The sequence below is a fragment of the Arachis ipaensis genome, chromosome B08 (genome assembly GCF_000816755.2).
Source record: "Arachis ipaensis cultivar K30076 chromosome B08, Araip1.1, whole genome shotgun sequence".
NCBI classification, from domain to species: Eukaryota; Viridiplantae; Streptophyta; class Magnoliopsida; order Fabales; family Fabaceae; genus Arachis; species Arachis ipaensis.
Window position 1 is genome coordinate 7939923 of NC_029792.2, and position 20471 is coordinate 7960393.

Sequence of the window (20471 nt, forward strand, 5' to 3'; positions counted from 1 at the left end):
CCCTACAATTTTTGTCTTTTTTTAAACAAATTTTCCATAATTACATGTCACTTACATAGTAATATAGTGATTAGTATTCACTTAGGTGCTAACATAAAAATAACATTTTCCCATCAACTTTGATACATCATATTAGCTGAACTTTGTATATGTAACGTAAATAAATTCTTTACGCTAGTAGCTAATAGTAGAGAAGTATGCATACATATGTACCGTATATATAGTTATTGTTAGAGAATTGTGTTTTATTTGAAGCGAAATTCACAAATAAGAATCAAGGAGCACTAAAGAGAAGAGTTATTTCAAAGATTCTTTGAAATCATAACACTGTTGACTCTCTTTTCCCTCCAAAAGAAGCAGTCACAGTCTTCTTCTTCTTCTTCTTGGTTCTTCTTCATTCCCTACAACAATGGCACCTCGCTGTTCGTGCTGGTTCCCAGTGTACTTCTTGGTATCGGTGACACTGGGAGTCATCGCAATCTCCTCCGCCGTGCATTCCAGCTCCAAGAACTCCTCCCAAGAAGTCACACCCCCAATACCCAATGACGTCTCCCTCAACGCCTCCGAAGCCCTCCGCCGTGCCGGCTTCACCGTCATCGCCGACCTCCTCCACCACAAGCCTCCCTTCTTTCATCCCCCCAACAACTCCACCATCTTCGCCATCAAAGACTCCGCCATCACAGACAACTCCTCCCTCCCCCCATGGCTCCTCAAGAACCTCCTCCTCTACCACACGGCCACCTCCATCTACACCATGCAAGACCTCCTCAACAACACCACCCTAGGCTCTTGCCTTACCACCCTCTTCCGCCAGAAGAAGCTCTCGGTCACCAAAATCGATCCCAACCTAAGAACAATCGAGATCAACCGCGTCCTTATCTCAAACCCCGACATCTACCTCGATTCTCAGCTCGCCGTTCACGGCGTTCTTTCACCCTTCGCTTCTCTTCGCCGTCAAGATCCCCAGTCGTGGGGCTTGGACGACGCTCAGCCACCAACTTGTCGCGTGAACATGAACACAAGAAGAAACCCTCCGGCTCAAGCCTCTAATGGCTATAGTAGTTCTTCGAACAACCAGAGCGCTATTGAGTGGAACAGGATCGTGCAGTTGCTGGGTTCAAAAGGTTACTCGTCGTTTTCAATAGCCCTGCATTCGGTTCTTGAAGGGATTTCGAAGGACTCGGTGGGTTTGACGTCTGCTACGATCTTCGCGCCTCCTGATATGGCGCTTCTGGGGTACCCTTCGACGTTGCTTGATAGGGCGGTGAGGCTTCACATTCTGCCGAAGAGGCTGACGTATCAGGAGCTGACGTTGTTGCCGGTAAGGAGCTTGTTGAGGACTCTGATGCCTGATGATGAGCTTGAAATCGATGGGGTTCTAGGGTTCCTGCCAGGTGTTGTTATCAGTGGCGTTGAGATTGTAGCACCTGACATGTTAACTTCTGATGGATTCGTCGTTCATGGCATTTCTAGACCTTTTAAGATGCCTGAGCTTACTGCTTGAGTTTCAATTTCAATATGGTTCGTCCATACTTATATGATTCATGTAACTTTTGATTTTTCTTTTTTATTTTGTATAGTTGCCTCTGTTTCTTATTGTTTGTAACGCTAAACTTCTTTCTCTATTTCTATTCCTATATCAGAAATTTAGCTTTGTATATCTATGATGAAATTAGAAAGGATGTTTCACATGTGCAAATAACATTAGATACCGTATTCCGTAACTTTTTTAAAATTGAATGATTTAAGGCCTCTCTGATATGATATGTGGTAGAGCTATGATAGGATGCAGAATAGTTTTCAATCTGCTTCGTTCATAGATCAAAACTATGATAGGATGCAGAATTGCAGATGAAGATCTTTCGCTGGGTTACTTACAGGGGTCAGCTACTGTAACTATACAGAGGGTAGTCACTTGTGAGGGATTGGGCCTTGTTTCCTCATTGGGCTTCGTCCTTTATTTTATAATTTCTCTTATGGCCCATTGGACCTCTTATGTGTGTAGAAAAAGACATACTCAAAATGTTATTAAAGCATTTTGACAAATATTAATGGAATCTAAAATTTCAAAACTATCAATTAAATATGTTTTTATNTTAATTTACTTCATTTTTATTTATTAAAATAAAGGATTAGAAATTTTCTTGAGAATATATATTAGCTAAATTTTATAAAAAATATTTGACATGAATTTCTTCGTGTTAGGAACTTTTTTCATTAATCACTGCTTACGTAAGGTATCGAAAATCTGGAAGTGGTTTACACCTTCTTCAACTTGAAGATCAAAGAAGGTGGTATGCAATTTGACACATCATGCAAATTATAAATGGATAATATAATAACTTTAGGAAATTTCCACCGACTACCCATGTTTTCGCTTGCTTCCGTCTAGGAAAGTCCTACGAAGAAACCTTCATGAATGAATAATCCATATCTCTTCTTACTTTGTAGTGTTTGAGATCCAATTCATATTTTAAAAGTTTCTTATTAATGATCAATAACTTTCCGTGTGAAAGGGAAAAAAAAAGAAAAGAAGAGAAAGCTAAGGAATTGGTTTAGATTTGATTGAATCCACAATAATTCATTGATTTCATATTTCTTATTCCCAATACATCATGTCATACTATTATAAGCATTCATACACCATAGCAGCTTGGTTGCAGGGAATTACACTACTGAAAAACCAATGGCTTCAATGAAAATGAATAAGCTTCTGATTTATGTGCAGCACTATTTATTCATAGATTTAAAAAAGGGGAGTAAAAGAAAAAGAAGCCAAATAACGTAACAAATGCAATGATGAAGTGCCCAGTAGTAACTATATATACATTACCCCATCCCATTTCGTCCAAAATAAAAAAAAGAAGAAGAATTTATTGAAAGCACGCATAAGCTTCAATAATTATAGTGTGTTTAGTACATGTGTTTTTTCTCCGGTGAAATGTAATGAAGAAGAAAGGATGAAAACTTAAGATTGGTTCCCTATTCCCTCTAATCAATAGAATGCTGTTGATGCCTGTAATTCATGTTGCAGAGCCTGTTGAAGTAAGAAACAAGAGTCCTCCATCAACTGTGGACTCAATCTGAACATGAGGACGCAAAACTCCATGATGTTAAGCGCGCCATCGCCATCAATATCACCTTCTCTGACCATGCTCACAATCTCGTCCTCCTTCAGATCATGCAGACCCAACAGGGCACTGTTCCTCCTCAGGCTCTCCAACGTGATCACCCTTTTCTCCTTGTCCATCAGAAGCTCAAATCCTTTCTCCAGCTCCCTCATGAGACCCTCCCCGCCCAGCTTCTTCGCTATCACCGGCAGTAAGTCCTCGAAATCCACAGCCCCTTTTCCTCTCTCTGCATTTGCACCTGCACTTGCAGCCATCATCACTTTATATGTGAGTATGTTAATGGTGGTGGATGATTGATTCTGTTGAACTGTTTATGTATATATATTGATTGATGAAGGCTCAAGGCTCAAGGGATGGGATAGATGACAGCAATTTTGATTATTATTCAGAATGGGACGTAGTTGCTTCCATGCTTCCTAGAAGCTGGTTGGGGGGCATTTGTGTCATTATACACCACTTGTGTTTGTCAACATAAAGGCTTTGACAAAGACATGACCACTGCTTTTACGCAGGTAATTCGTATGTGATCTGTGCAGCCACACCCACACGGATTCATTATGAACATGATTAGCTTTCTACAGCTTTCAGTTTAGAAAAGGTCAAAATTAAATAATTGACTTTCATCAATTGGGATGAAGGAGATTATTGTTGTCAAAAGAAGACCAATAAAAGATTGATGACGTCATTGTTCACAAGGGGTTACTCGTGCGGTCTTTTGTTGGGTTCGGTAGATTTTTTTATTTTATTATATTTTCTAGCACTGGAAACACCGCTTAAGTTTCCTAGCAGGAAAAGTAACACGCACTGCATCTGTATGATTCTATTCAGATTTGTGAAACGAACCAATGCATGTCACCCATCTTTTCGATCTCTAGTTAGTTGCTTATTATTAAATTAAAGCAATATTTATTTAGTTAAAAGGAAAATGTCATCGTGGGTGTGCCGGAATGTTTAAAACGAGAGCTTTATGGAAATAGACATGTAAATGTAGTTTGGTTGGGTACGTACAACATGATTTAATTTGAAATTGAGGAGGAGTTAACTAATTAAAAGCAAAATAATGATATGATGTTCAAGCATAAGTATTGAATTTGAACATCTTAATACTACTTTAGGAGAATACGACTTTCAGCTTAAGGATTAAACCTAGTGCGATGAAAATGGGTAAGCAACCTACCTCAATACCTCCTCAACCATTCAAGCATCACGGGACTGAAGGCGTTGACCGCTTTTCAGCATGTAAAAGTCAAACTATAGAAAATTTGTCCCCTTTTAAAATTTTTAAACGTATAAATAATTCAAAAATATTTTTATTGAATTAGACAATTTTAAAATTTAATTTCTATTATATTTTATGTTTTTGGCATTTGGTTTGATAGAAACAAAAGAGAAATCTGAGAAAAGTGTTTTGTATGTTATTCAGGTTAATCAAAAGTACAATGTACAAGGGGTATATATAGGTGTCAGAAGAATTAAAGTAATAAAGGTATAGAATCATACAATTAATACACAGATATACTATATAAATATAAACAATACTAACTGATCTAAAATGATTCTAATGATTCTCTAACATCCCTCTCAAACTCAAGTGGGAGCTAAGGATACCAACTTGAGTTTGGATAACAAAGTCCAGAAATGAATCGGGTGATGAGTTTTCAATCTTTCGTGAAGATATCAGTAGTCTGATCCAGTGTTCCAACAGCAATGAGACGAACAACATCAATAAGGATACGTTGCCTAACAAAGTGACAATCAATCTCAATGTGTTTGGTGCATTCATGAAAGACATCATTATGGGCAATCTGAATAGCACTGCGGTTGTCACAAAAAATATCAGTAGGAGACGACTGAGTAGCACCCAAATCTTCGAGAAGCCAACGAATCGAGATAACCTCAGCAGTGGTGTCAGCGAGGGCACGGTACTCAGCTTCTGTGCTTGATCGAGCAGTGAATGTTTGCTTCTTAACACGCCAAGAAATGAGAGTGTCGCCAAGAAACAAACAGTAACCAATAGTAGAACGACGATCAGTGGGATCACCAGCCCAATCAGCATCAGAGTATGTCTAAAGGGACAAAGAGGAATGGGCAGAAAAATAAAGGCCATGAAATAAAGTGCCTTTGATGTAGCGAAGAATGCGAAGAACTGCCACATAGTGAGTAGTACGAGGAGCTGACAAGAACTGACTAAGTACATGAACTGTATAGGCAATGTCTGGTCGGGTGACAGTTAAGTAGACGAGTCCTCCAACTAGCTGTCGATAGAGAGTAGGATTATCCAAAATAGTGCCATCCATAGGAGTAAATCGAACATTAGGCTCAAGAGGAGTAGACTCAGTGTGACTATCTGTAATTCCGGCTCGAGCAAGAAGATCTGAAGCATATTTAGCTTGAGAGAGATAGATGCCATCATCGGTGGATATGACTTCTAGACCAAAAAAATAGCTGAGAGAACCAAGATCTTTCATCTCAAAAGTATGTTGAAGGGACGCCTTGAGATCAGAGATACCATCAGCATCATCTCCAGTAATGATCATGTCATCAACATATAGAAGTAGAAGAACAACTCCACGTTCACTTTTACGAATAAAGAGAGCATTCTCATGAGGACTGCAAGTGAAACCAAGACCGCATATGGTAGTGCTGAACTTGTCAAACCATTCACGAGGAGCTTGCTTAAGCCCATAGAGTGCCTTGCGAAGTAGACAAACTTTGCCAGAAGGACAAGGATAACCCGGAGGGAGTTTCATATAGACCTTCTGTTTCAAATCTCCATTAAGAAATGGATTTTTCACATCCATCTGACTGAGAGACCATCTTTTGACCGCAGCAATGGCAAGAAGAGCTCGAACAGATGTGAGACGAGCAACAGGAGCAAAAGTCTCTTCATAGTCAATACCATACTCTTGAGTACAACCCTGAGCAACCAATCGTGCCTTATAATGGTCAATAGAACCATCAGAGCGAGTCTTGATCTTGTATACCCATCTGCTTCCCACAATTTCCTGATTAGAAGGAGAATTAACCAAGTCCCAAGTGTGTGCTTTTTCAAGTGCTTGTATTTCTTCCTGCATTGCTTGTTGTCAATTTGGATTTATGGAGGCTTCTCTGAATGACTTAGGTTCATGTTGATGAAGAATAGTAGAAAAACAATGATAATCAAGAAGATGAGGAGGTGGATTTCTCACCCTGGAATAGCGAGTGGAAGGAGGAGGAATGACGGTAGGAGTAGGAGCGTCGTCCGGTCCGGAATCATCGGGAGATGGAGAAGGCGGAGGAACAGGAGGCTATGGAGGATGACTCGAGATAGAACCTATAGAATCATCACTAAGAAAAAGATCAATATTGGGGTTTGTGAAAAAAGGTGACTGAGTAGGAGGAATAGACTCAAAGGAGGAGAACCGAGAAAACATGTGATGCTCCCAGAAGACAACATGACGAGATATACAAATACGTTTAGAGAGAGGATCCCAACAATGATAACCCTTGTGTTCAGTGCCATAACCAAAGAAACAACACATACGAGCCCGAGGTTCAGGTTTACTATGTCCATGAGGCTGAATTAGAACAAAATAGACACAACCAAAAACTCGAAGAGAACTATAATCTGGGGAGGTACGATAAAGACGCTCAAAGGGAGTAACATTACCAAGAACAGAAGAAGGGAGTCTATTGATAACATGAACAGCAGTAAGAACAGCTTCACCCCAAGTACGCTCAGGATAAGAAGAAGAAAGAAGCATTGCACGAACAGAGTCAAGAATGTGATTGTGTTTGCGTTCAGCTCGGCCATTTTGTTGAGACGTACCAGGGCAAGAGAACTCAGACAAGGTACCCTGTTCTGCAAGAAAGGTTAAGAGTTTGGAATCACGGTATTTCATAGCATTATCACGGTGAAAAACCTTAATGACCTTGGAAAACTGAGTTTTAATCATAGTGGCAAAGTTAATATAAATCTGAGGTAACTCATGGCGATTGGTCATCAAATAAACCCAAGTAAAGCGTGAATAATCATCAATAAAAACAACAAAGTATCGAGCTCCTCCCATAGAAGCGGTGGGAGCGGGACCCCAAACATCAGAGTGAATTAGATTAAAGGGAGAGCTTGCAAGAGAGGAATTATTGTGAAAAGATAAAGCAGGTTATTTGGCAGTTTGACAAGAAATACAATCAAAAGATTCATTAGAAACCTGACCCAAAACACCTTGAGACACAAGAGGACGCAATTTTCCTAAGGAGCTGTGGGCAAGACGTTGATGCCATAAGTGAAGGGTAGATGGAGAAGAAGCAGCACAGAGATTTGGTACATGAGGAATATAAAGATTCTCGACTTCAAACAACCTTCCAACCTTACGTCCAGTCCCGATGACTTGTCCCGTCTAACGATCCTATACACGACAACCAGAGATAGAAAAAGTGACATCAAAATCCAGATCAACAAGTTGACCAACAGAAATAAGATTAAAGTTTAAATTGGGAATAAAATAAGTATCAGGAAGATTAAGAGTCGACTGGGAGATAGAATCCTTATGTGTTGCGTGCAAGAGGAAACCATTAGCAGTATTGACAGAAGGTCCTGGAGGGAGGAGACACGTGGGCGCTAAGCTGGACGCGGGTCGAAGTTGCGGGTCGGACCGGGTAGCACGTGGGGCGGGTCGCTGGGAGTCCTGCGGTGTGACACGTGGAGGCCTGCGGAGCGTGCGATCTGTGCAAAGATCTAACGGCTGCTGAAGCTTCTGGGCAGGGAAAGAATGGGAGTGGCCAGCGACGTTGTGGCGGCACGTGGAGGCGCGTGAGAGGGTTCCAGACGACGTGGCGGAGCTCGTTGGAAAGCTTGCAAAGAGGAGAAGGCGAGGGTGGCGGCGGTAACGAACCAAGTTGTCGGGAAGAAGTCGAAAGCTGAGGACAAAGTACTATCGGTGAAACAAGATAAATGAACTAGAAACCAATTGTTTCTGAAAAAAAAAAAACAACCTAAGCTCTTGATACCATGATAGAAACAAGAGAGAAATCTAAGAAAAGTGTTTTGTATGTTATTCAGGTTGATCAAAAGTACAATGTACAAGGGGTATATATAGGTACCAGAAGAATTAAAGTAATAAAGGTATAGAATCCTACAATTAATACACAGATATACTATATAAATATAAATGATACTAACTGATTTAAAATGATTCTAATGATTCTCTAACATGGTTTAATTTTTTAATTCTAAATAAAATCTCAATTTGACCGTAAGCAAATAGAGTAATTAGAAAATCAAATAAATGAATAATACGATCCAATAATAATAAGGGAGTCACTCAGATAAAGTCGTCTGAAGTGTTTTTTTTTAAATATTTTTAGTAATTAAAATTTAACACATATAATCGATTAAATCGTATTATTTTTGATCTAATTTTAATAAAAATAACACAGTTTAATCGGTTATATGTGTTGAATTTTAATTATTAAAAAATATCTTAAAAAAAGTTTTTGACATCTTTACCTGAGTAGTTTCCGAAGACAACTTAGTTCATCATGAAATTCATGTCTGAGAATTTTTTACATTATTGTTATGCATTGAAAAATAAAGGGTTAAGTATGGTTTTTGGACTTTTGGTCCCAAAAGTTTTTTGCCAGAATTGAAATCGTCCCTCTTCTAATTTTCGATTTAAAATTGTCCTTAATGTTGCATTTGTATTTAACATCGTCCTTTCTAATAATTTTTTTTAATGACGAATCTACCCTTTTCAACGTTAGTGTTTCGCGTGAAACACTTGATGTGTTCAATTGGATGAAAACCCTTAACGTTTATTACAACACCCTTTATTCACAACGCTTCGTAAACCAAACCGATTTCATTGTGCCCTAACCCAGAATCACAAAGGACCGTAGATGTTGATGGACTGAAACTGAAGAGAGGAGGTGAGATCGAGGAACTAGAAGGAAGGGACGTGAAAAGTCACTGAAGCATTACTGATAGGGTTTGCGTAGGTATGATTTTCGTCCTTCTTTTCAATATGGTAGCTCTCGTTGCAGTGGTTAGTATCGGGTTAGATTGTTTAGGGTTTGGTGGTCTGTTTATGGTTGGAATGAGGCAATGTGTGTGGAGACTAGGGATTAGCATCGCTGTGAAATAAGAAGGTCCGTGTGTTTCATCTTTTAAATTAATTTCTATGTGTTGTTGTATTCTGTTTCAGGGTGTTGTAGAATACGATGGGTTATTTTAAAGTGAAGGTCTACCATGGAGGATGGTTTACTTATAAGAACGGTCCATTAGAGTACATGGGTGGAGAAACAACAGTGATAGAAGAGATTGATGGTGATTGGTGGTCTGTATTTGAAGCCTATGCTGAGCTAAAGCAACTTGGTTACGTCGAGGAGAATATCCCATCGTTGTGGTTCAAGGATCTAGCAGATGAAGACATGGAGAAAAATCTGAAATTATTTAAAACTGATGCAGATTCCATTGACATGTGTCGAATAGCAGAGTTGAGAGACCATGTAGAGTTGTATGTTGTCCATAAGGTTCAGGACGAAGAGGTGTTTCCTGATGCTGGCTACATTGATGTTAGGGAGAAAGATGGGATGGGTGACATTAGTGAGGGGCAAGAGCTGGTTCTGTATGGTGGAGTAGATGAGGGGCAAAACCAATCTGAACCAGTTGCTGCTTACTCTGGGGCAGAGGACGACAATGAAGTTGAGTATGGTAACTCTAGTGACAGTGACAGTCTCGATTCAGAGTATAAACCATCTGGAGAAGAGGATGATAGTGAAGATGATGTGCACTTTACTGATAGTGATGATGAGCTTGATCCTGAGGGAAGTGGATTTCAACATGTGAACCCAGGGTTGTGAAAAAGAATGCTGTAGGAAATGAGGACTTTGAAGATGATGAGGGAGAAAACAGTGATGACTTAGAGGAGGATCACCAGGTTGGGGCTGATGGGTTTGATTCGGAGCATGACGGTTTGAGGTTTCCAGTTCACAAGCTTCAAAAAGATATGGGACAATACAAATGGGAAGTTGGCACAGTGTATGCATCTCGGGAGGAGTTCAAGGACACTGTAATTGCTTATGTTGTGCATACCGCAAGGGCAATCAGGTTTAGGAAGTGTGATTTGCAGAGGGTTAGGGCTGTTTGTTCGGGTGATTGTCCTTTTTGGGTTTATGCTGCAAAAATCAGAGGTGAGGAAACTTGGCAGCTACACAACATGAACTTGACACACACATACACACAATCACACAGGGTGGGGATTTTACATTCGAAGTGGCGGCAAGGCGTTTAAGAAGAAGGTTGAAGCTAATCTGAAGGTGAAAATAAGGGAGTTGGTTTCGAAGGCACAGAAAAAGTGGAACTTGACTGTCACTAAGTCATTGGCAAGTAAGACCAAGCAGATTGCACTTGATCAAATTCAGAGAACCTTCCGAGAGCAGTATAAAAGGATTTATGACTATGGACAGGAGCTGATGAGGGCAAATCCAGGATCCTCAGTTCGCATACAAGTGCAGAGGTCCCCAGATCTTGATATTGAAGCACCAGCATCATCCAGGACCAGTTACTGTATCTTTCAGAGGATCTATGTGTGCTTGGAAGCATGCAAGCAGAGCTTCCAGCATTGCAGGGATTTCATTGGCCTAGATGGCTGCTTTTTGAAGACACCCCTGGGAGGACAATTGCTCACTGCAATTGGTTGGGATTCCAATGATCAAATCCTGCCGATTGCATATGCGGTTGTGGAGGCCGAGACGAAGGACTCATGGACTTGGTTTCTAAGTCATCTTGCATCTGATGTTGGGCTTGAGAAGATGGGAAGAGCTACCTTCATGTCTGACCAACAGAAAGTAAGCATACTTCACTAATTGTAGAACATGAATTACAACTATTCAATTCTCCCTAATTACAAGCTCCTTGATTTCATGAGTGCAGGGTTTGTTGCCAGCATATGAAGAGGTTATAACAGGAGTGGATAATCGGTTATGTGTTAGGCACTTGTACAACAACTTCAGGAAAAGGTTTCCAGGGTTACAATTGAAGAAACTGATGTGGAAGTGTGCTAAGGTGACTCACTGGAGGGATTGGGAGAGGCACATGGCCGAGTTGAATCTGTGAATCAGGAAGCCTATAGGTACCTAATTGCTATCCCTCCTAGGTATTGGTCTAGATCTATGTTCACCTATAACTCTAAAGTAGATACATTGGTTAATAATATGTTTGAGAGCTTTAATTCTACCATAGTTGATGCTAGAGAGAAGCCTATAGTTACGATGTTAGAGAAAATCAGGGTTAAACTAATGACGAGGTGGGCAGAAAATAGGAAACTTGCACAGAATTATTCAGGGACAATCTTACCTAGGATTAGATTGAGGTTGGAGAAGAGATCTAGGTCAGCTGGGGAGTGGCGGCCATACTGGTCTACAGCTCAGAAGTATGAAGTTGTGAACGGTTTAGACAAGTTTGCGGTAGACTTAGGCTCCCATGAATGTTCATGTAGAATGTGGAAGATGAGTGGCATACCTTGTGTCCATGCTATTAGTTGCATCAAGTTCAAGGGACTAGACTTAGAACCTTTTGTGGATGGGTGTTATAAGAAAGAAGCGTACATGAGGTGCTATGACTCAATCATACAGCCCTTGAATGGAGTAGATCTTTGGGAGAGAACAGCACACCCTGATGTTATGCCCTCTCCTATCGAAGGCCTAGTCACAGGCCAATGAAAAAGAGGAGAGCAGTTGCTGGAGATGAAGAACAGAGCAGCCGCACTCACTTATCAAGGAAGAGAGAGAAACAAAGGTGCTCTCTGTGTGGATCTGTTGGGCACAACAAAAGTAGATGCCCTAAACCTATTGAGGACTTGGTATAATTTTTTATATGCCTTCCTTCTATTAAATGGTCTGTCATAAGCATAATATTCCCATTATAAATTTGTATATGTTTGTGTGGCCCAGCAGTCAAAGAACAAAGAAAAGCAGCAGAAGGAAAGCACCAAATCAAACCATCTAGCTGCCAAGGAAGGAAGAAAGACTGCCTCTTCCCAGCCCATTCCCAAGCAATCTGTCAAGAGGAAAGCTGTTTCAGCAACACAGCCACCATCTTCAACTCAATCCAACAATGCAGCACAGCCAAAAAGTCCTAGAGGCAGGCCCAAGGAAACTACTAAGCCCAACTGCTCAACCCAACATGATCTACAGCCCAACAAGGTTGCCAGTCCAACAAGTTCAGCACCTTCTTCATCCTCATCACAGCCAGCCACCAGAACTCTTCCTTCATCTCAGCCTACCCTTACCACATCTTCAAGCCAACCTGTTAGGCACTTCTCTGCCAGGCTTTCTGGAGCACCTCACATTTCTCCAAAGAAACTGAAGTTAATGGCAAAGTTGCCTCTAAGAAAATGGGGAATGCTTTAAGGAAATGAAAAACTTAGCATCCTATTGTCATGATTGTTTTTTGTGCATGTTGTCTTATTTTGGGTTATGTTTGTGTTAACTTTCTGGTAATGTCAGTGTGACTTGTTAGCTCCTTTTTTTTTGGTGATATTTTACCTATGAGCATCTATGTGTTGTACTTAATTGTTGGATTGGACCAGCCAACCCTTTTGGAATTACCTCTGGGTGTAAAACACTTTTTATTATGTATGTTACTATGACATTTACCATATCCAGTTGAGCTTGTCTTTGATTCAAGTTTGTGATATTGTTAGGGAATTACTCAGTAATGGAAAATAGGTATTTACCAACCAGAAATCAAACTCACATTACAACAACCAACCATGCTTACATAATTGTCATTTATACATGTTGAAAACCATTTCAACAGATCTCATTCATACCAGGTTCATAATTGTCACCTAATAATTCACCAACAAAACACATTTGAACAAAACACATTCAACAAAACCAATCCTAACACAGTTTACCAACAACAACAACAGCATCATACCCAAACACCCTTTTCATACCAGGTTCAATGGAATTACACACTTAGGCCTAGACATAGAAAAATTCTGCAACAGCAGATACAGGAACCCAACCCACCCAAAAAACCCTAACACAGCAACGACCATTAACTTCCACTCTGCCGCTTTCGTCCTTGATTTCAGGGAGGCAACCTTCTTCTTCATTCTTGCAATTTATGGGTTTTCCACCTCTGTCTCTGGCTCTGCCCAACGAAAGAAGTTGCAGCCTTCATGCACCTACACAGAATCACCGTCTTCACTCTCCAATCCTCAACCCAAATAGCTCAATTCAGAAGAAAAGAAAAGAAAAACAAACCTCATAGTAAACACAGCCTCAAAATCTGCGCACGTAGTTCTCCTTCGTCCCCGAAGTTCGCAGCACCAGCCTCCTCACCATGGGAACAAAGCAGCAACCTACCATGCGAGGAAGATTTACTTCGAGACGACATTGAACTTTCGACAGCCATGACGTTCTCTCTCCACGACGTGCGCGACGGTGGTATCTGCAGCAGTTCGAGATTCACACAACTTACCCTTCTTTTTTTTCGTTTACATATATATTTATAATGCTTTTCCTTTTTTTATAAACTATTGTTCTAACTACCCTAACGATGAAAAGGGCATTTATGTCCGAAAAAAATATAAAGGACGATGTTAAATACAAATGCAACATTAAGGATGATTTTAAATCGAAAATTAAAAGATGGACGATTTCGATTCTGGCAAAAAACTTTTGGGACCAAAACCATACTTAACCCAAAAAATAAAAAATTAGTACCTCAATTGCTGTAGAAGCACCATGTTTGTCCATCCCAGAAATGTTTTCCACGCAACTGATCATTTTCTTTTTCATTTCACTTTGTTTCTTTTATGAAAAGAAAAAGCATTATTTCTTTATTTTTTGGTGTGACTTGCCTTTGTTGTCCCACACAAAAAGTTGACCATCAACCAAAAGTTGGATAGCAGCAATAATAACAAAATTACTTTTATCAAAGAGGGTTGCTTCGATTTGTATCTATGATGTGCTTGAGAAATCATCAATCAGCTAAAAAGCACTTCACCAATATTGCAAATCATGGCTGTTATAATTTATAAACTTATAATCTAATATAGAGTTGCTTACCTTTTTCAACATATCAGTATGAATTCTCTTGCATTTCTTTTTTCTACCTACTAAGTTACTTTCACTGAGCCCTCTCAGCCGACGGACTAGGAGGTTACTTTTGACCATTCACACACAAACTACTTGTAAAAAGAGCAAACCCATTCATATATATTTGGTTGGCTTAATTATTTTATACTTATGTAATCAAAATCATAATTTGAAAATTGTCACAATTAAAAAGAGGCCTGCACACGGAACAAAGCATAGGCAATAATGTTGATAAAACTAGTAACAGAAATCATAGCTTTATCGAAAGAGGAGTATTAGGACCAATAAATTTTGTGATTTGTACCCATTAATTAGTTATTATTAGTGTTTTTAATGGTGTGAGATTACATCCAATGGTATAAGATATAGATTAGTCACTTTTCTTTTGATGGTTAAGTGCTGACCAGATTTTAATAAAGGTACTGGCCCCTTAGACTTTCTCTTATCGAAAACTAAATGTATAGGAATTTTGATATCTTTATTTATTTAGTCACACTTTAAATGAAAATAATATTTTTATATCATATCAAAATCTAATCTTACAATTCATCATCAAAGAATAAAAAAAGATATTTTCATATAAAAATAATTATAAAATTTTTATTAGAGTATCACCAAATCTCATACCTTAATAAAAAGGAAATCTAATTTATTTACAATTCTGACATTATATTGCCGTACCCTATCTACCTTCTTGAGTGTTGCTTTCAAAGTGAAGACTTATTTCCGGTCTAGTGGAAGAAGTTGTGCTAGATTGGCCTCTGCTCCCAGAAAAGGTTGGTTGTTTTGGGCTTGAAATGCTTGCAATCTCACCATCAAGTAATGTCAAAACAGTTGACACGGTTGGTCTATCACTTGGATCATCTTGTACACACAAGAGTCCAATGTGTGCACACTTAATAAATTGATTTGCAATGCAACTTTCACTGAGGCACATGTCCATTAAATCTATCATCCTATTCTCTGTCCATAGTCTCCATGCCTGGAATAGATTTAAAACAAAAACTATGATAATAAGACATGTAGATTACTATTTAAGGTTGAAGGGAAAAAAGGGAAACGAGTTCATCAGCTGAAACATACATAAGTCAAAAGGCTTGTAAATTGGTCAGATTGATAAAATCCGGTGTTCTTTTTTCCACTAAGAATCTCAAGAAGCACTACACCAAAGCTGAAAATATCAGATTTTGTTGAGAAAAGTCCTTCTAATGCATACTCAGGAGACATATATCTGCTACAAAAAAGAAGAATTATTAACATTTTATTGCTACACCTTAGGACAGCTATCAACATTTTATTGCAAACATCAAGTTAACTTACTAGGTTCCTACAACTCTTTCAGTATTTGCCTCAGATTCTTTGCCTGCCACTATTTTTGCCAATCCAAAATCTGAAATTTTTGGTTGCATTTCCTCGTCAAGAAGAATGTTACTGGTCTTTAAATCTCTATGAATTACTCTTAACCTGATGTCTTGGTGAAGATAAAGTAAACCCTGTGCAATTCCTCGGATTATGTTAAATCGCATTTCCCAATCCAAAAGTATGTTTTGTGTGGGATCTTTCAAGATTTCCATTTGCCATTAGAAACAAGTCAAACAACACGTCTTAGCATACATAAAACATTTAAAATGCAGTAAACATAGTGATAAATATATTTTGAAACTAACCGAATATAAATGAGTCCAAGCTCTTGTTAGGCATGTATTCATATAGTAGAATCTTTTCATCTCCTTTGATGCAGTAGCCCCTTAATCTAACAAGATTTCGATGTTGAAGTTTGGCTATCAAAACAACCTCATTCTTAAATTCCTGCAAGCCTTGTGATGAGACATTAGAAAGCCTCTTTACTGCAACAATTTCACCACTTTGAAGCTTACCCTGAAAGCAAAAATCATCAAACTACATTATCTAAAAATAATTATTGGTTGACAAGAGAATAACTAAATAAAGATGAAGCTGTGCTTCAATCACCTTGTAAACCGGTCCATAACCACCGCGTCCAAGTTTATTTGCATCAGAGAAGTTATCTGTAGCTACTACTATGCTCTCAAAATCAAAATAAGGTACCTCTATGCCTTCATTGTCCTGTTCTTCTAATCCCCCATCCTCAATCAAATCTTTCACATGTCTTATACTATCAATGAAGCGTTTTCGTTGTTTCACATTGCTTTCCTTGCCTGAATAAATGCATAGAATAACAACATTATTGATTTCTCACTAATGTAGACATAAGATTCTAAGGCAAATTCAAAATTCCAATGTGTATATATATATATAAACAAAAGTACCTATCTTTGGAGTTATTTTCCTTCTCCATAGATAAGCAAAAGTTATTGCACATGCCAGAATAATCAAACTTCCAAGAGTTATCCCAAGAATCAAAGAAATTTGACTTTTGGATTTTCCTTCATCTGCTATAGTACACGCTAGAGCAATCCCATCCCAATGATAATTTTTATCACAAAGACACCTCTTTCCACCACTGGCTACTTTACAACTTGAATGGTTCCAACCTACGCAGTCTTTAGGCTCAGAACAAACAGGTTCATGTGGTGGTTCCCAAGTAACCTCTACTTTGGCTTTATCAAAACAATCATACGCAACAGAAAACGGAGAGTGTATCTGCATAGTTTCATCACTTTCAGGTCTCTCATCTTCGCAGTGAGTATTTGATGGATGAACCTGCATGACAAACTTTCTGGATTCTGAATACACTATAGCAACTTTCTGATAAGTTGCATTGGAATTGGAAGTTCTAGAAATGAAGCTAAGCTGGCCTGTTGAGGGGTTACAGCTGAAGTTGAAGTACATAGGGTCACCACAGTTCGAACTAGTGCTCAATGGATAAGGCACCATGTTTGTCCCACATGGTTCACAAGTTCTTGGAGTTGGTTCTGCAATGCAATTCCAACACCAAGGTTTTAACTTTTTACGAGGCTGGATTTATGAGAAAAATATTTTTAATTGCAAAAACTTTGAACGCTCATCATTCTAACTATGAAAATATAAACTAGTTCAAAAACCAATAAAAAATTAGATTAGTGCGACAAAACCATCCAAAAAAAAAACTGTCTTTTAGGTAGTTTTGTCGAATTAACCAAATTTTTTTATGGATATCAAATTGTGCTCAGATTTTTCACACTAAGAAGGCTTAGCTGTTTTGTTACTTGCTTATCTGTTCTGCTTTAAGTGTTTCAATAATTTATCAAGAAAAAAAAAATGAAAGTACCTATGTCTGATATGTCTACTCGAACATAGAAACTATGAGCATCATTATCTTCATTATTATCAGTATCATCACCATGGAAGCCTTCTTGAAGTGTAACTAATTCCTCTGTCCAGATCCGACAACTTTTCTGGGCACTATCATTATCATCACCACTTTCAGAAGTTGCAGCCTTTGCATCATACGAATAGGCCTGGCACTCAGGACACTTGTTAAGACAAATTTGTTTGCATTCTGTTTCACTAGCTGCAGGGTGTTGTTCATCAGGTGGTTCTCTTGCTTTCACCTTCACTAAATTCAAGAACGCTGTAGTGTCTCCACTGCATGACCATGAATTTCTTGTACATCCCCTGACTCCACCAATAACACTGCTGAATCCCGGTAAACACTTGCACTCCTTGATGTTGAGATTAATCAGATTATAATCACAGCTTGCGAAGTTGCCACAGAAATTATACTTGTCGCAGGAGCTATCTGGGGCCTTCCAACGAACGATCCAATCTTGTTGGATACCATCCCATGTTAGAAACTGAAGCTCCCCATTGCACTTCATCACTAGCCTCGTCTTGTTAAATTCATCAACGGGAACACGCGTAATCGGCGATTGTTTTTTGCCAAATCTGTTACCAATGTTTTTGTAGGGGGGAGTGTTTGTTGCAGAAGAAGGGTCTTCGTCTGTGCTTGTTTTGTTCAACAAGAAAACTACGGTTCCAAACATAGACCCTGGACTCGGATTCTTTATTCCTCTTTCCCAGTAAAGCTGGTTGTTCTTCCAAATCACATAAGGGTTGTCTCCATCTGAAGCCATCATGAAGGCGTAGCTTCCACTTTGAGGATCATTGTCACTCCTCCAAGAAGTTAGCTTCAAATCCAAGTCCATGTTCATTCCCGGAAGAAACGTATCGGTGGGGTGATCGAAGCTCTAATACATAGTAGTAGTCTTCCCCGTTTGATCATATTGTAACAGCATAAGGTTCCCAGAATCCATTAGTTTCACTGTCATGTTTGTGGAAGAGGAGTTTCCAAGTTCTGAGGACCAATATGTTTCCCCTGAAGAATCTGTTACTACAAGGTTTCCATCTTGTGCAATTTGAAAGACTCCATTGTTATTGGAACCTACAGGTCGGTTTCTGTTGGCAACCCATACCAGTGTTAGTTGTGATCCAGGGAACTGTGATGTGTTATACCATATCCCGAGGTAACTGTCATTAGGCCTTGACTGTGGAGAAAAGAAGCCTAGTATGAATTTCTTTGAAGCTGAAGCAAGAAAGCTTGTAGTTCCAGTAATGTTCTCCCCAGCTTTCAAAACATCATTTCCTGAAAACGCATTTAAAGTGCATGGAGAACACAGGAGGAAGAGAAGAAGCAGGGTGGCTCTCATATTAATCATTTATTCACTGACGAAGTTGCATGGGTAGTTGTGGAGAAAATAAAATGCATCATACTTCCTGCTAAACCTAAACCTTGGTTTTAATCTTTATTATATGGTTTATGACTTATTAATTATATTTTGTGATATTTGTGATTATTGAAAATAAACTTTTTTCAACTACCAATTAGTACGTTTTTTTTCCTTTAAAAATTTTCGTTCCTTCACGTTGATATTTGCTCATCTATTGCTTTAGTAAATTGAAAACAAAATAATTCACTAACAAAATCAGTGTTATCATATGATGATGGTGATTACATTTTCTATTTTAAAATCGTTACAATAGATAATTCTGTTTAAAATTATGTTTCTACTAATGTGTCATCTTAAGAATTTTTGTAGGTACTTATGGACTTATGGTAGTATTGATTAATGCTACATATTATTATTATTATTATTTTTAAAAGTTAGGACTGGGAGTGGATCCTCTCCAGTGAATAAAAAACTGGATGGTGTGCAGTGTTTAATCTAACCATTCACCACATTCTCTCTTATTTATTTCTGGTCCCACTATTAAAATTAAAGGTGAGAGATTGCACTGTATTTTGTCAAGTGTTGAAAAAACTGGAGAGGATCCATTTCCGATTCAAACTCAAGACTTTTAGGTGAAGATAAAGAGACTATGTCATTTTGAGCTATAACTCGTTAGCATTGCATATTATTATTTACCACATTAGATTATTAGAAAATTATTTTTTTATAATTAATTCACATGGATACTAGTACTCATTTTTTTTTATAATTTTTTTTGTAGGTTAATTTTTTTATAATTATTTGCCACATTATCAANNTCTTTATTCTTTATTATTGTCGAGTCTGATGTAAATTTGTCTTCGTTGAAACACACCATTATATTCTTCACTTCATCTAGTGTTACGATGGATAATCAAAGATTAGAGAGCTAGACTTGTATGATTGATCCAACATTTTTTTAATATTTAAGATAAGTTTATTGCATCTCTGTTAAGATGTTCGTCCTATTCTACATCAAATTTTAACACAAATCCTCAGTAAATATCCAAGAGAAAAAAAAGACAGTAAATAAAGAATACATAAAAAGAATGGAAGAAGATAATAAGAAGACTCACATCCCACATTATCTATTACTTTTTTTTCCTTTTTTTACTATAAAAATAACGGACATAAATATAAAAATAAATTTAAATTATATTTGACATTTTAATAAGTATAACACAACTTTAAAATACTCTTAAAACATATTTAGCTTTTAGAAATTATAACATAAATACATAATTTTTTTTTTACAAAACCTAAAATAAAGTAGTTGTAAAATGATAGAAAAGACAAAACGGTCTCCCAGCATGTACAAGGACACTTGCTTAAGCATACGAGTGAGCTGACCACTCGACCAATCTAAGTTGGTTCAAAAAGCCACTACTTATCTTCTTTAATTTCTTTCTGTGTACTCTCTATGAATTTTCTATTGTCTTTCTTTTTATTCTGGGTATTTATGGAGGATTCGAGTTAAAGTTCGCTATGAGATAAGGCGAACTTTTTAAAAATAATGAGGTTCGTCGGAGATGCGGCAAACTTATCCTAAATATAAAAAAAATTGTATTTCGGACATTTTTAA

The 20471-nt window shown here is 38.2% G+C and overlaps 6 protein-coding genes and 1 pseudogene across 10 annotated transcripts; 3 read left to right on the plus strand and 4 right to left on the minus strand.

The window, feature by feature from the left end:
- Positions 98–1633, plus strand: LOC107610455 (fasciclin-like arabinogalactan protein 21). Its single transcript, XM_016312505.2, has one exon. The coding sequence runs from the start codon at positions 410–412 to the stop codon at positions 1502–1504; it is 1095 nt and encodes a 364-aa protein (XP_016167991.1). The 5' UTR covers positions 98–409; the 3' UTR covers positions 1505–1633.
- Positions 2698–3548, minus strand: LOC107614531 (calcium-binding protein PBP1). The gene has a single exon (XM_016316721.2). It carries the CDS (start codon positions 3386–3388, stop codon positions 2996–2998), a length of 393 nt encoding a protein of 130 aa, XP_016172207.1. The 5' UTR covers positions 3389–3548; the 3' UTR covers positions 2698–2995.
- Positions 4809–5932, minus strand: LOC110265222 (annotated as a pseudogene).
- On the plus strand, positions 9330–11831 carry LOC107610454. The gene is made up of 5 exons (XM_016312504.1): positions 9330–9939; positions 9987–10301; positions 10363–10958; positions 11044–11175; positions 11232–11831. The coding sequence occupies exons 1-5, from the start codon at positions 9330–9332 to the stop codon at positions 11829–11831; spliced, it is 2253 nt and encodes a 750-aa protein (XP_016167990.1).
- On the plus strand, positions 11828–12521 carry LOC107610453 (putative protein TPRXL). Its single transcript, XM_016312503.1, has 2 exons — positions 11828–11971; positions 12063–12521. Exons 1-2 carry the CDS (start codon positions 11828–11830, stop codon positions 12519–12521), a joined length of 603 nt encoding a protein of 200 aa, XP_016167989.1.
- On the minus strand, positions 14865–18368 carry LOC107612579 (G-type lectin S-receptor-like serine/threonine-protein kinase At4g03230). Of its 5 annotated transcripts, none has more exons than XM_021108789.1 (7): positions 17452–18368; positions 16511–17116; positions 16290–16399; positions 15890–16100; positions 15543–15780; positions 15306–15456; positions 14865–15204 (listed from the first exon to the last, which is right to left on the minus strand). In XM_021108789.1, exons 1-7 carry the CDS (start codon positions 18332–18334, stop codon positions 14905–14907), a joined length of 2499 nt encoding a protein of 832 aa, XP_020964448.1. In that variant the 5' UTR covers positions 18335–18368; the 3' UTR covers positions 14865–14904. The 5 variants fall into 5 exon arrangements, with proteins under 5 accessions (XP_020964448.1, XP_016169754.1, XP_016169753.1 ...); XM_016314268.2 differs by having other exon boundaries at positions 15306–15393; positions 16194–16399; XM_016314267.2 differs by having other exon boundaries at positions 16194–16399.
- On the minus strand, positions 18342–18863 carry LOC107612580 (G-type lectin S-receptor-like serine/threonine-protein kinase At1g11300). The gene has a single exon (XM_016314271.2). The coding sequence runs from the start codon at positions 18836–18838 to the stop codon at positions 18371–18373; it is 468 nt and encodes a 155-aa protein (XP_016169757.1). The 5' UTR covers positions 18839–18863; the 3' UTR covers positions 18342–18370.